This window comes from Balaenoptera borealis, assembly GCF_965194805.1.
Source record: "Balaenoptera borealis genome assembly, chromosome: 1".
Classification (NCBI taxonomy): domain Eukaryota; kingdom Metazoa; phylum Chordata; class Mammalia; order Artiodactyla; family Balaenopteridae; genus Balaenoptera; species Balaenoptera borealis.
This window is the reverse complement of record NC_138860.1, coordinates 182,306,927-182,321,138: the sequence shown is the minus strand read 5'-3', so window position 1 is coordinate 182,321,138 and position 14,212 is coordinate 182,306,927. Positions and strand designations below refer to the sequence as shown.

Below are 14,212 nucleotides of genomic sequence, written 5' to 3'. Positions count from 1 at the left end.
CAACCCAGACCTCTAAGCCATCATGTGGGGACCTTTCTTCCCCTTGACTGTTGGTTCTGAACAGAAGAGCTTGAACTCAGTCTTCCCTGAGCCCTTTCAGGAAACTCTCTTCTCTAGCTCTTGTGTCTTTTCCTGAAGCCAGACACTGAGAGTGATGTGAGTGACACCCAGCAAGGGACAGGAAATGGATGAGGGGCTCTTGCCGCCATTGTAGAAGCCCTCCAGGTCCCGCAGAAATCCTTCGTTTCTTCCGTATTCAGGCCCCACCCAACACAAAGCCTTTTCCTATTATTTAAAATCTGACTGAGGTACTTGTGTTCCCTGCGACTAAATGTGTCGGGAAATACCCTAAATCCTCCTTCTGTCCTTCCTACAGGAGCAGCTGCCTGCACTTTTCCTTCCTGAGTCTAGATAAACACAGAGAATGGCTGGAATACTTACTAGAATTTGCTCAAGATGTGGCCCCGATCCCAAACCAGTACGACAAGCATTTCATGGAGCGTGACTACACGGGCTACGTACTGGCTCTGAACGGCCACAAGAAATACTTCTGCCTCTTCAAGCCCCAAAAAACAGTCGAAGAGGAGGAAGCCATGGGGTCGTGCAGTGACCTTGACTCTTCCCTCCATCTGGGTGAATCTCGAGGGAAATCTTCTGGCCTTGGATCCAGGCCCATCAAAGGAAAATTGAGCAAGCTGTCCTTATGGATGGAACGGCTGCTGGAAGGCTCCTTACAGAGGTTTTATATCCCGTCATGGCCTGAACTAGACTGAGAATTTCAAAAAGAGGCTCGAACTCTTCAGACTTTTTAACAGGCCCCTGTGAACAGGTATTTTCAGGACTCAAACTATCACAATGGACAGAGTATAGATTTTAGATTATTCTTCCAGAACAGTGGCTAGAAGAATCTTTCCTTTGTCCTGTTCTAACCTAGGAGTGAAGAACACCACACGCTGAATTCCCCAGATCAGAATACTTTCCTTTGGGTCTTTTTTCCTCATTTGAATGCCACACTATTTAAAATAGACTGCTCATTCCCTCTTCCTTTGTCGCCCCACCCCGTGCTCGCCGCCCCCCCTCCCCTGTCCTGTCTCTGTGCTGTGGGAGAAGCACAGGGCTGGACCCTGCAGCAGAGCCTGGGGGGACCTCGCGAGCCTGGTGTGCTGGTCGGGCCATCTCTCCCCCACCCAGCCTCGGCCGTGCTTCTGCCGCGGTGCATGCTGTAACGGTGGGACAACCCACCGCAGCTTCTGGGCCCTGTGTCTCAAAAGAGGCCTAGTTCCAAGCGATCTTACATTAATGGTTTTTTTGGTAGTAAATGGCTAAAAGTATATTTGGGGGGTATCCTCCTGCAACAGCTTGTCAGCCACGGTTTTAAAAGGTTAGGAATGAGTGGGGTTTCTGCACATATGTTTGGTTTTCTTCCCAAGACAAGAGAAGGGAGGGCTGGGCAGTGCCTGATCGATGCCTTCGTGAGCATCCCATCAGCCCCTCCCGAATGCTAAAGGTAGCCGGGGAGGGATCCGCGTGACAAGAAGTACTGTAATGACCTTGAGCCATTTACCTGTATGTTTTCAGATGCCTTTCTGCCTCTGTCAGTTGTAGGGTATGGATATTAGGAGCCATAACTTGTAATCTTGCTCTCTGAACGTAGAGATAAGCTGCTATAAGCCAGTAGATGTTAAACTGAAGACACGTTATTCCTGCCGTGAGTCAGGCTCAAGGAACCTCTTCCCTACAGTGATGTCTCTTTAGTAAAATACCAGACATATCTTTGTATCAAGGAACTTAAAATTTCTCAGCAATTGTATTTTGAATACTGTTACCCCAAAAGTGCTGTATCTTCAAGTCCTCTTTGGTGACAAGTGAGCCAAGACACGTTCTAGACTCCTGTTTTGCTCACTTTGAGCTTCTGGCCTATATTTTGATGTCTCATCTTAATTGTTTTCACTCTTAAGTTACAACTGCTTCACCAGTAACAGGGTCAGACCTGTCATCAGCACCCCCGCTCGCTGAGCTCCAGTGAACGATGGACCCCAGGCGGGGCCCTACCAGCCAGTTAGAGAGCTTACCTTTTCTTTTTAGAGCACAACACCAGTGGAGTTTGGACAACCTCAGAGAGTTCAAATGTCAAAACAACTTGCCTTTTTATAAAGTGAAGGGTCAAAATCAGTGATGGGACAAAATAGGTTAATATTTTCTTTAATCGTAATTGCTTTAAACTAAGCCATTTGGATTGAGCTACAGTGGCAAGTAACAAATTATTTGAGCCCAGAAATTCCTAGTTTTCATGGAATCTATAGCTTTATTTAAAAAAATAAATCACTGCCAGGCTTTATTTTTCCACATGATCCTCTAAAAGTGGATGTTTATTCTGATTGCCGTATCTCATGGCACCTGGCCTAGGTAGAACTGATCAAGGAATTCATTTTTGGCTCTGTGATGCACCAAGTCCTCAGAATTATTTTCTGCATCTCTTATGGCCAAGTTGCTTATATGAGTAGTGTTTTGGTTCAGTGGTAGGTTTTTATTTTTTTAATTTCTGGTACTAATGGGATTCCTGACCTTAATTTCTGAAAACCAAAAACACCCCAGATTCATTCACTTTAAAAAATTGTATCATTAAAATAAAAAGCACCTTCAGACAGCTGCATCTTTCATTTGTATAAAGAAAGGAAAGTGATAATGGTGAAAACGTTCCTAGGAAATATTTCAATCCAAAAAAATCATCTACAGATCCGTTTGGGGGCTGGTAGCTATGTCCCCCAAGAGGAAACTGGGAAGCTTTTAAACTGACCTTTACCCTTGACCACCCAAGCCTTTCCTCCTGAATGTCATTTCCATGAATTTGTTTACTTTTGTGTCAAATGTATGAGCCACTGTCTTGGTCAGCCAATGCTACCATTTCTCTTACTCACATATGTAATCACACAGACCCAATTTTGGCTTTAAGTTAACTTCCTAGTCTTCGAGTATCTTGAAACTGACAACGTTGATGTTTTCAGAGGTGGGTTCTTCTGATTGATACAGACTATGCATCATGTTGAGCAGATGGGGACAACTGGCCTAAAACAAGCCTTTGTAGATATACGCACCCATTTAAAAAAAATTTTTTTATTAGCCCAGGTGTCGGTGGCACAATCTAACACAGAGTTCATCACCTCCAACTAGGCAACATTTCAGCGAGCAAGCCTGCCCTAACTCCCATTAGGCACCACAGTCTTGCTGCCATCGCTTATTGACCATGAAAACTTGGTTGTGGTTTCAAATAATAGGTTGATTCCCTCTTTATTCAGTACATAAATGTTTTCCTGCTATAGAAAGAAGTGGGATCTGAATGTGTTTTAAGTGATTTGCATTGTTTGGGAAAAGGGATTAGGAGCAAACACTCAAACATTTTTTTCTAAGTAAAATTCTTGAAAAGCTGATGCAAAACATTCTTTACAGCTGAAACGCTGGTCACGTCCAAATACCTGACATTGTCCCTTGAAACAAACGCAGCGTGTCTGCTGCCGAATCTGTTCAGTTTGTCAAGGAGGATGATTATACTTTCGAGACAGACCTGAAAAGAAGGTGAATATTTTGCACTTTTGATACTCTTAGGAACAAATAACTTATTTGGCAAATGGTGTCTTTTTTATGTTGTTTTTGTTTTGTATTGTGAACAGGCACTGATGCTGATGTTATTTTGTTTTAAGAATATTACAGACTGGAAACAGAAATAAACTATTTTAATGTGTGATGATTATGGGTAGCTCTTATGTCACGAGATGATGATTTGACCATGGACACATTATCAACTAAATTGAATTCGCATGTAACTCAACAAGGTCATCACGCCTCCACTGCAGATTTCGGGAATTGCTGTCGTAGAGGGTGGGTCAGCTTGAAGAGAAGATAATGCAAAACTGAGGCTCAGAGGGAGCGGGTTAAGGAAGGCTCACTAAGAGCCAGCTGATGTCACCTGGTTTAGAAGACATTCGTGCATCTTCCTGGGCTTTTGAGTGGGAAGTTTCTTTATTAGGATCTGCATGTTATTTTTTCTTTCAAACTTTTTTTATGTTCACGATGGTCCTAAAACCAAGATGCTTCTCAGAGTAGGGGCTGTATTTTAAAGGAAGATACTATAGAAATATGGAATGTTCTTCTACAGTATTATTTCATAGGGTTTTTTCATTTCATTCCTCCAGATTTTTTATTTATTTATTTATTTATTTATTTATTTATTTATTTATTTATTTATTTATTTTTGGCTGCATTGGGTCTTTGTTGCTGCGCCCGGGCTTTCTCTAGTTGGGGCAAGCGGGGGCTACTCTTCGTTGCGGTGCGCAGGCTTCTTTCTCATTGCGGTGGCTTCTCTTGTTGCAGAGCACGGGCTCTAGGCGCGTGGGCTTCAGTAGTCGTGGCTCGTGGGCTCTAGAGTGCAGGCTCAGTAGTTGTGGTGCACGGGCTTAGTTGCTCCGCGGCACGTGGGATCTTCCCGGACCGGGGCTCAAACCCATGTCCCCTGCATTGGCAGGCGGATTCTTAACCACCGCGCCACCAGGGAAGCCCCTCCTCCAGATTTTAGATAATCTTAAACTAAATTCTCCATCCCTTTCCCCTTTATCCTCCATCACCATTCATCAAAGGAAAAAAAAAAAAAATCAAAGCAGCACAAGTGCATTTTTTTTTAAGTTAATTCGAACACCTTAGGAATATTAGCTGTTTGGATTAGAGTTCTACCGTAAGCCCCGACTGTAGAGCCACCAATGACACTTTTAGCAGAACGTTTTATTGGCATAAACTCTTTAGTGCTCGCATTGCTTGCACATAAGCTCTTGTGGAGAACCTGTCATCCAGGCAAGCTCTTGTTTATCTTGAACGTCGTAGCACAAGACTCAGACGACTGTCACTTTGGGGAGAACACACAGCATCTCAAACAGCAGGTTAGCCGCCACGAGGGCTGTGTTTCCTACAAAGCGGTGAAAGACCCAGACGTGAACACCGCCCAGACCGCCTCCCGAGGCCGAGCCTCTGGGGCCCCTGAGCCTTTGTCCCTCTGTGCTTCCTCTTCCGGAGTCCTGCCTTGCGCGCTCCTCTGCGGTTCCCCACCGCCCCGTGGACATGCTTTCCCCGGCGTTCTCTCCATCAAGCATCATTCAGAAATGGTATTTTAAAATTCAGAAGGCTCTCTGTTTACTCTGAGGACAGATTTCCCCCAAAGGAAAACCTATCATGTTGGTGTGTAGCGTATTTACTATCTATCCTCTAAGGCTAACAGGCCTAACCCTGTAAGCTTTTCTAGATTAAAATTATTGGGATGGCACCGGCTTTGAATCTCTCTCCTAAACCAGCTAACTCCCCCACTTTATCAATATTAATAAATATCATTTATGCCTTGAGAACTCACTTTTCAATGAAATATCCAAGGCAGCTGGCACTGGGCAGCCCTATCGCTGAACTGCACGCTGGTTTTTCTCTCTCTTCTGCTGACGGGTGGGCCAGCTAACAACCCTTAGCCGCCTCCCAGGGGTTTTGTTAGGGTTCATTAGCTCACATCTGTACGGTGTACAGTAATAGGTTTATTTTCTTCACTGTAGGACATACTCAGCCGGTTCCCGAGTGATATAAAGGGACCCATCCATCTACTTATTAACTAGATTAATACAATTTAAACTAGCCGCTGCCTACAGATCACATTTGTCTCCCTTACTCACCAGAAGGATCGTACGGTGGTGAAACCTCCACAAGATCACAACCCACCACGTTCAGGCCTTGACAACCCCGGATGATCTCCAGAGCCTGTCCAAGATGAAGCTTGAGTTGTCCAGAGAGGTAATCATTGACAACAGAAAGCAACCAGTAGAGGCCTCCGTGGCTTTCTCCCAACACGGGCCTGCCCTTCGACTTGGAACTGTCGCTTTCCCTCAATAACCATTCATTGACCACCAGGCACCCTGGTGGGATCACAGAGGCAAACAAACCAATCGCTTCAATGCCAGCATGAAAGGCTTCAGGAATAGTATGAGCACATGTCGCAGCCTGAAGAGGCTGGGGACGGCTCCCCCAAGGTGGAAACACTTAGCTCAAGGAACTGACCAACCAGAGGAGTAGGGGGAGGGCAGCCCAGGGAGAGGGAAAGACGCATGCAAAGGCGCCAAGACGGAAGAAGTACTAGTAGTCAGACGTGGCCAGAGATAGGATGAGTGAGGGGGGTGGCAGGAAGAGCGTCACTTTGCTTCCGTTCTGCAGGTGGAAAGCGGGAAGGATGCGAAGCCGAGGAATGAGAAGTGTGTTCTAGAAAGCCAATGGGAACTGGGAAAGGCTTCAGAGAGCCAGTTATGACCATCCTCCTTTCCGAGAGGATAGAAGATAGTTGATTAGCTCAAGCAGTCTTCATTCATTTAATCCAGTATCTGTGAGGACCTCCTGCTTATACGTCAGACACTCTCCTCGGCTCGGAGAGTAGTGAACAGAGCACAGGTCCACCCCTGGGGCTTTCCTTCTCGGTAGAGCCACGCTCCAGCTCTGCCTCCCTGTGCTCACGCTGAGCATACCATGGGAGCTCTCTTCGGGGGTTTCTAAAACTCTTGAACTACCCTGGGAGGTGTTAATCCCACTGTGCATACCTTTAAAATTTAACCCCAAAAAGGTAAGTTTGGTGTCTGAACAGGGGGCACTACAATATTGTCCCCATGAACAGGTAGACCAGAGGCAGAAATAACGGACTATTATATCCCAGATAAGAAACGAGGGGGCTTCTCTGGTGGCACAGTGGTTAAGAATCCACCTGCCAATGCAGGGGATACGGGTTCAAACCCTGGTCCGGGAAGATCCCACATGCTGTAGAGCAACAAAGCCCGTGTGCCACAACTACTGAGCCTGCGCTCTAGGCCCCGTGAACCACAACTACTGAGCCCACGTGCCACAACTACGGAAGCCTGCGCACCTAGAGCCCGTGCTCCGCAACAAGAGAAGCCACCGCAATGAGAAGCCTGTGCACTGCAACGAAGAGTAGCCCCCGCTCGCTGCAACTAGAGAAAGCCGGGGTGCAGCAACGAAGACCCAACGCAGCCAAAAATAAATAAATAAAATAAATAAATTTTAAAAAATAAAAGAAACGAGGGCCCTTGCCAAAATCAGTCACTCATCAATAAGGGAGAATCCAAACCTGTGATCAGCCCTGAGCGCAATAAAGGTCCAGGTGCTCTGATTTTAAAAGCCCATCCTGATTTCTAAAGACTCAGTTCAAGTCCCAGGAAAGTGGGGAGCTAAGTATCCTCACCCACAGGCAGTGTCACTGGTGGAGCCTCCTTACCTGACTAGGGGTGAGACCAGCAATTTCGGGTGTCCCTGTCCCTGGGGCATAGGCAGGGTCCAAGCCGTCGATATCAAAGCTGATATAAATGGGTCTGACTCCCATCTGCTGCCTCACTTTTCCCATCAGAGGAACCAGTGACTTCATCCAGCAGTCTTCGGCCAGGACCACCCGGAAGCCCTGAGAAAGAATTGAAGAGCAGAAAGTTGACACTTGGGCCTGGCAGCATTTACTGGGTATTTCCTATAGGCCTACCCCGTGCTCAGCTTATGTGCACCTCAAAGTTGACCCTCGATCTGCATGAGGAGTGAACTATCATCCCCATATCAGACCCATCGCCTTGGGTCTGGACCTCCTCCACTCTTTTCCAAGCCAGCAGCATCCAAGGGCTTGGTTTGTTTCTGCTTGTCTCCCCTCCCCAGCGGTAAGAGGCCTCCTCTGCCTCGTGAACTACCATCCCCGCTCCTATCTGCTCCACATGATGCAAACTCACCCTTCTGTCCCCACTTTGAGCTTGATTAGCAAAGTCCCTTTGAATCCCTAGCCTCCATTGAGTGGGCAATGGAGAGGAAGGCACTTTGGGGCCGGGGACAGAGGGAGGGGCTTTCGGCCTGTCACCTGGCTCCGGCTGTATCTGTAGGTATCCAAGGTCATGGAAGAGCCCCGGATGCCGATCTGTACCACGCGCTTACAGTCCAGGAGTCCCTCGTCCACGCACCGGCGGAAGGGCGTCCCGTGATAGAGCTTCTCACCCAGGGCCGTGTCTGCCGTGTCCATGTGTGCGTCCACGTGCACCAGCCCTACAGGCCCATGCCTGATGACAACAGGGCGGCTCAGAGGCCAGGCCTCCCAGTGGGGCCTGAACACCACCACCCTCCAGGCCACCAAAACTTGATGACAATTCATAGCCGTGGAAGGGGGACCTGGCATCAGTTACCAGCCTTGCAACTGGTTTCTGTCTTCAAACCGCTTAGCTTCTCAGAAGAACAATAAGCTCAGAGAAATCAGGCAGAAAATAGTCATGTGCTTTAGCTGACACTTCCTACCTCTCACCCAGAATTTTCTTCACTGACAGATGGAGAGGGCTGGGAGGATGAAAATAAAGGGTGGCGGCTCAGGTGAGCTCGTCTGAAGGCTCAACTAACCAGCACCACCCTTTCTCCAACTGCGGTACCAAGAAGCAGCTTCCACTCAGCTCTCTCTCTATAATCCCCATCAACCCTGCCAGCCGCCCAAAAAAAAACAGACAATCCAAATCAGTGCCAGGCAAACACAGCTTCCAGAAAAGCCTTGTACCCACCCACCCACCTCCAACCAGAATGCCACCCACATAGCTTTCCTCTCTATGAATTCTGGAGCTGCACCACCTTGGCCCATCTGTCTATTTCTCAAACTAACTAACCAAAATTAGTCAATCCCTGGTAGATTTTCACTACTGGAAAAATCCATCTTCTCATCCTCCGGGAAAGGGGCCCTTTCAGGAAAAAACAGGGCCTCTCCTCAGCAAGCAACACCATTGTGCCTGTCAGTATTCATATTTGGCCTTTGCAGCAAAACAGAAACTGAAGTTAACTGGGGTTGTGTATTTCACTAGGGGCTCATCTTCCAAAAACAGAGGCAGATGCTGAGCGCGTATACCAGAGCAGATCTAGGGCAAGGGCGGGTGGCCAGGGTGTTAATAATAAGTTGTCTTGGCTCCCATCTGGTGACTGACAGACACACCTGGAGCTCGACCTTAATTTTTATCCATAGAAGCAACTCAATGGGGAATTTCCTATCATCCCCAATAACCTGAGCCAGCAGAGGTCGCCTGACGCCATCTAGCAGAAAACAACTCATTCCCCAGCTCCTGCCTTTTGGGACTTACTTTTCTGCCATCGCTTGCAATATAGGATAGGTGATTGTGTGATCTCCACCTTCAAGGAGAAAAAAAAGAAGAAAACATCTGGAACGTGGATAAGATTCGAGGACCATGTATCACCTAAAACGATCTTTAATTTGCCCAATTCTGCCACCCTTTCGATTAGACTGGAAGAACTATAACCCCAGCTAAAATATGGTCTTGTTCAGTGGTGGGGAAATGGCCACTAAATGTTTGACATTACATTGTCATTTAAAAGAGGAAATTAAATTAAGGCTTATAGGGAAAATGCTCGGACCAGCTCTGCCCAGTTGAACTTCTTGCAGTGACACGCACGTTCTGTATCTGCACTGGCCAACATGGTGCTCACTAGCCATTGGCTACTGAAATGTGGCTCATGCAACTGAAGAATTGAATTTTTTATTTTATTTAATTGTAATTCATTTAAATAGCCACATGTGGCTGGGGGCTACCATAATGGACAGCACAGACCTAGAAAAGTATTACCATTGATAATTATTAATAACAACAATAGCTAATATTTATGGAAGCTTAAAACATGCCAGTCACAAAGCTGGGCACTTTATATGCACTTTTGTTATATGCCCCTGACACGATATAAGAAGGTAGGTGGTGGTATTTTTATTCCCATATTACAGATAAGGAAATGAAGCATGAATAGCTAGTGAGAGGTGGAGCTGAGATTTCAAACCACGTCAGCCAGAAACCCCACTCCTTACCACTATGCTCTGTAGGCTAGGCCCTCTCATTTGGCAAAAATAAATTTGGATATTTAGAAAAAGGTACTATTTTGACTATTGGTGAACGGGAAGAGAAAGAACTGCTACCGTGAGAGTGGGGCAGGGTGGGGGAGGGTAAGAGGAAAGCTGCTCTATAGATTGACATAGACCCTGACAAGAGGAAAAGACCCCCTTGCAGTTCTCTCAAATAAAGTCATTGAAACAACGTCCTTGGAATAGTTAAAAAGTCACAACTAAGTCCCTGCTGGCAGCCTCCTCAGGCCTGGCATCAAGGGCTGGGACAAGGTGAGGTGGATAGAGGCACTTGCCGGATGCAAAATTGAAGGGACACCAAAAAAACTCAGTAACTGGGGAATTCCCTGGCGGTCCAGTGATTAGGACTCTGCGCTTACACTGCAGGGGGCCTGGGTCCCAACCCTGGCCAGGGGACGAACGAAGATCCTGCAAGCTGTGTGGCCAAAAAAAAAAAAACTACTCAGTAATCAAGATAAATACTATTTTAATGTAATATTTTTAAAAATCAAAATCAATGCAAAAAAAGAATCCATGATAGGGACTTCCCTGGTGGCACAGTGGTTGAGAATCTGCCTGCCAATGCAGGGGACACAGGTTCGAGCCCTGGTCTGGGAAGACCCCACATGCCGCAGAGCAACTAAGCCTGAGAACCACAACTACTGAAGCCCGTGCGCCTCAGAGCCTGCATGCTGCAACTACTGAGCCCGCGTGCCTAGAGCCCGTGCTCCACAACAAGAGAAGCCACCACAATGAAAAGCCCGTGATACTTTATTTATTTATTTTTCTTTTTTATAAATTTATTTATTTTATATTATTTTTGACTGCGTTGGGTCTTTGTTGCTGCACGCGGGCTTTCTCTAGTTGCAGTGAGCAGGAGCTACTCTTCGTTGCAGTGCACGGGCTTCTCATTGCAGTGGCTTCTCTTGTTGCGGAGCACGGGCTCTAGGCACGTGGGCTTCAGTAGTTGCAGCATGTGGGCTCAGTAGACGTGGCACGCGGGCTCTAGAGCGCAGGCTCAGTAGTTATGGCGCACGGGCTTAGTTGCTTCGCGGCATGTGGGATCTTCCCGGACAAGGGCTCGAACCCGTGTCCCCTGCATTGGCAGGCGGATTCTTAACCACTGCGCCACCAGGGAAGTCCCTTTTTTTTTTTTTGGCTGTGTTGGGTCTTCGTTGCTATGCGTGGGCTTTCTCTAGTTGCGGTGAGCGGGGGCTCCTCTTCCTTGTGGTGCGCAGGCTTCTCACTGCCATGGCTTCTCTTGTTGCAGAGCATGGGCTCTAGGCACGCGGGCTCAGTAGTTGTGGCAAATGGGCTTTGTTGCTCCGCAGCATGTGGGATCTTCCTGGACCAGGGCTCAAACCCACATCCCCTGCATTGGCAGGCGGATTCTTAACCACTGCGCCACTAGGGAAGTCCCCCGTGATAAACTTTAAAGAAAGATAGGATCAGCAACTGTGCTGTTCTGAGCCACATTGGAACCTGAGGCAAAAAGGGAAATCAGTAATATGTATTGCTGACTTTTTGGCACCCCTTAAATTTTGCACCAAGGTGAATGCCTCACTTGCTTCACCCTGGTCCATCCCTGTCAGTCACATTAGTCCAAAAATGTAAATATCCTCTCCCCAGGGGTTAAAATAAATGAACTAAAAATGTTCCCTTTCCTACTGTCTCCATATTGACAGTGGCTCACCCTGGAGAAGTAACCGTACTCCAGCTCATGATAAATAGACCCTGAGCTCAGAGAACTACCCTCTCCCTTGCAGATGCCATTACCCAAGGTCAGAGGAATACAGCCAGCTGCTACAATTTTCTGATAGGCTTCTCGAATTAGGCGGCAGCTGTCCTGAAGGTTGTAAAGATTGACATTCACATCGCCTAGGTCTGCAACCATGAGGGACTGGAAGGGGAGAGCTCCTGTGCTAGGGTTGGCTGGCCGAAGCAGCACTGATTCTTCGCGGATCCGTCGGGGTCCAAATCTGGAGGAGAAAGAATCAGCCTGTGAGCCATCCCTAAAGGTTTAGAGGCTCTGCCTAGGCCAGGGCTTCCCAGGCTCTGTGCTGGGGCTGGCTGACTCTTTGTTGCAGGGGGTAGGGGTCATCCTGTATATTGCAGGATGTTTAGCAGCAACCCTGGGCTTTACCCACTAGATGCCAGTAGCACCCCTTCCCCCACGTTGTGATAACCAAAAATGCCTCCAGACTCTGCCAAATGTCCCCCGGGGGAAAAAGTCACACACACGGTGAGGACCACTGATCTAGGCTATATAGTGAAGAGATTAAAGGTACAGACTTAGAAGCCCACCAATCACCAATTTACTAAATGGCATTAGATAATTTCTTAATCTCCCTGAGCCTCAATTTCCTAAACTGTTGCTGCGGAATCTAAATAGCTGATGTTCAATAATTAGAAAAATCGATTTTACTTCCTCTACCTTGATCTTAGGAAAACTGCCTTATTTTGGGGACTTCCCTGGCGGTTTAGTGGTTAAGACTCCGCATTTCCACTGCAGGGGGCATGCGGTGATCCCTGGTGGGGGAACTAAGATCCCGCAGGCTGCGTGACCAAAAAAAGGAAAAAAAATTGCCTTATTTGGAGCAAATTCTTGAGTCAGGTGACATCTAGAGGTTTGGGAAAGGGGCAACCAGCTTCTGTTCTCAAACCTAATGTCCCCTGCTTCTGTAAACCGGGGGTACCCACAGCCACCATCCCAGCTGGGCCAGGGAATGGGGCAGAGAGAAGGCTCAGTCCTTGAACCCCCTTTCTTTACCAATGGATGACACGGCTGAGCCCTCAGGGTTGCTTGAGGGAAACCAGCTGTCTCTCAAAGGATTAGGGGCACTTTAGAGCCAGGCATCGGCTTCCAACTCGACCCTGGGTGAGGGAAAGCGCCTCTCCATGAGTTTTGTGTGCGCAGTGGCCGCCAGGCTGTCCCAACACGTGTCCCCGAGTCCTTCGGGGCTTACCTCGCCCCGGGCCGGTTGGAGGTCCCAATGTCCAGCGGCACCCCGATGAAGGCGGCATCCAGCCCCTCGGGGGAGGCCTGCACGGGCAGCCGCATCATGGAGCAGATGCCCACCGACCGGGCCACGAACTCGGAGCTGGGAGGTTGGTTCCGGGGGGCGTCGGAGGCCTGGCGGCTCTGGCTGCCGCCGGGGTCGCAGAGCCCCGCGGCAGGACGCGCGCGGCCCCCGGGAGCCAGGCCCCGCGCGCCCCCGCCGCCCCCCAGGCCCCGGGCGCAGCCGGACGCCAGCAGCCGCAGCATCTCGCCCGCCCCGCTGGTCCCCGCAGCGGCCGGGGCGAGTGTGCCAGCGCCCGAGACGCCCCGGGCTCAAAGGGCAGGGGCGCCTGGAGATCACGGGGCGGGGGAGGGGCCCAGGGACCGGGCCGCTCTCTCCTGCACACCTTTCTGGACTTCGGCCTCTAGCCCCTTTCGTAAATAGAGCCAGGCCCGCGGCTCCCTACTGACGTCCACCGCACTGCCCCACGTGGGTCCCTCCCCACCAAAATCAGGCCCTTGGCAGCTTCTTCTCCCAGAGTAACACCTAATGCAACTTCCCTGGCAGTCCAGTGGTTAAGACTTTAGGCTTCCACTGTAGGGGGCACGTGTTCGATCCCTGGTTGGGGAACTAAGATCCCACAAAAACCTGAAAGATTTGAAGAGTTAAGACCTTTCTCTGAGCGAGAGAAATTGGAGCATTTTTTTTAAAATAATGTACCAAGAAATGTCTGGGTGGGAGTCTCAGGAAGCAGAGTCTTTCTAAATTAACCTTTTTGAAAAAGGACTTAGAGGCGAGCCCACTAATGTGCAGTCCTCTTTATCCCTAAGGGGGAAAAAAAAGAAGTGATCTGTAATGCAGTTATGGGAGCCATTTTGTGGTATTATATATTTTTTAATCTCTAGAACCTGAGATTGAATGGAAAAGGCCCGAGTTTGCATTAAATTTGTCCCTTTATATAAAATCACGCATTAAATCACACCACCCTGCAGGGTGAGGCAAAGTCTCCTAAAGATCAATAACAGGTATTCAGCGTGGCAGTAGGCTGCCGAGCAGGTCCCTGCCATTTTCTGGAGCAAATGCAACAATCTCTTGGTTATTCCCTTAACATCTTTTTATTTTTTAATTTATTTTTATTGGAGTATAGTTAATTTACAACGTTGTGTTAGTTTCAGGTGTACAGCAAAGTGAATCAGTTATACATATACATATATCCACTCTTTTTTAGATTCTTTTCCCATATAGATCCTTACAGACTAGTGAGTAGAGTTTTCTGTGT

General features: G+C 48.1%; 2 protein-coding genes across 5 annotated transcripts in view; one reads left to right on the top strand and one right to left on the bottom strand.

The window, feature by feature from the left end:
* The window catches only part of DNAJC16 (DnaJ heat shock protein family (Hsp40) member C16), a 37,541-nt gene extending 33,802 nt beyond the window's left edge, over positions 1-3,739 (top strand). Inside the window, exon 15 of the mRNA XM_082381360.1 lies at positions 377-3,739. Coding sequence (XP_082237486.1) covers positions 377-773 — 397 coding nt within the window. The 3' untranslated portion in view covers positions 774-3,739. The remainder of the gene's footprint in view (positions 1-376) is intronic.
* AGMAT (agmatinase (putative)) overlaps positions 1-13,214 on the bottom strand; it is a 44,869-nt gene extending 31,655 nt beyond the window's left edge. The window contains exons 1-7 of one of the 4 annotated variants that reach the window (XM_082382086.1): positions 12,901-13,214; positions 11,711-11,913; positions 9,168-9,216; positions 7,919-8,114; positions 7,301-7,480; positions 5,700-5,784; positions 4,753-4,954 (exon numbers count right to left, since the gene is read on the bottom strand). In XM_082382086.1, coding sequence (XP_082238212.1) covers positions 4,881-4,954; positions 5,700-5,784; positions 7,301-7,480; positions 7,919-8,114; positions 9,168-9,216; positions 11,711-11,913; positions 12,901-13,199 — 1,086 coding nt within the window. In that variant the 5' untranslated portion in view covers positions 13,200-13,214 and the 3' untranslated portion in view covers positions 4,753-4,880. Of the gene's footprint in view, positions 1-3,098; positions 3,886-4,752; positions 4,955-5,699; positions 5,785-7,300; positions 7,481-7,918; positions 8,115-9,167; positions 9,217-11,710; positions 11,914-12,900 lie in introns of those variants that run through there. The other 3 variants (XM_082382087.1, XM_082382088.1, XM_082382089.1) reach the window with 3 other exon arrangements.
* Between the last annotated feature and the right edge of the window lie 998 nt (positions 13,215-14,212).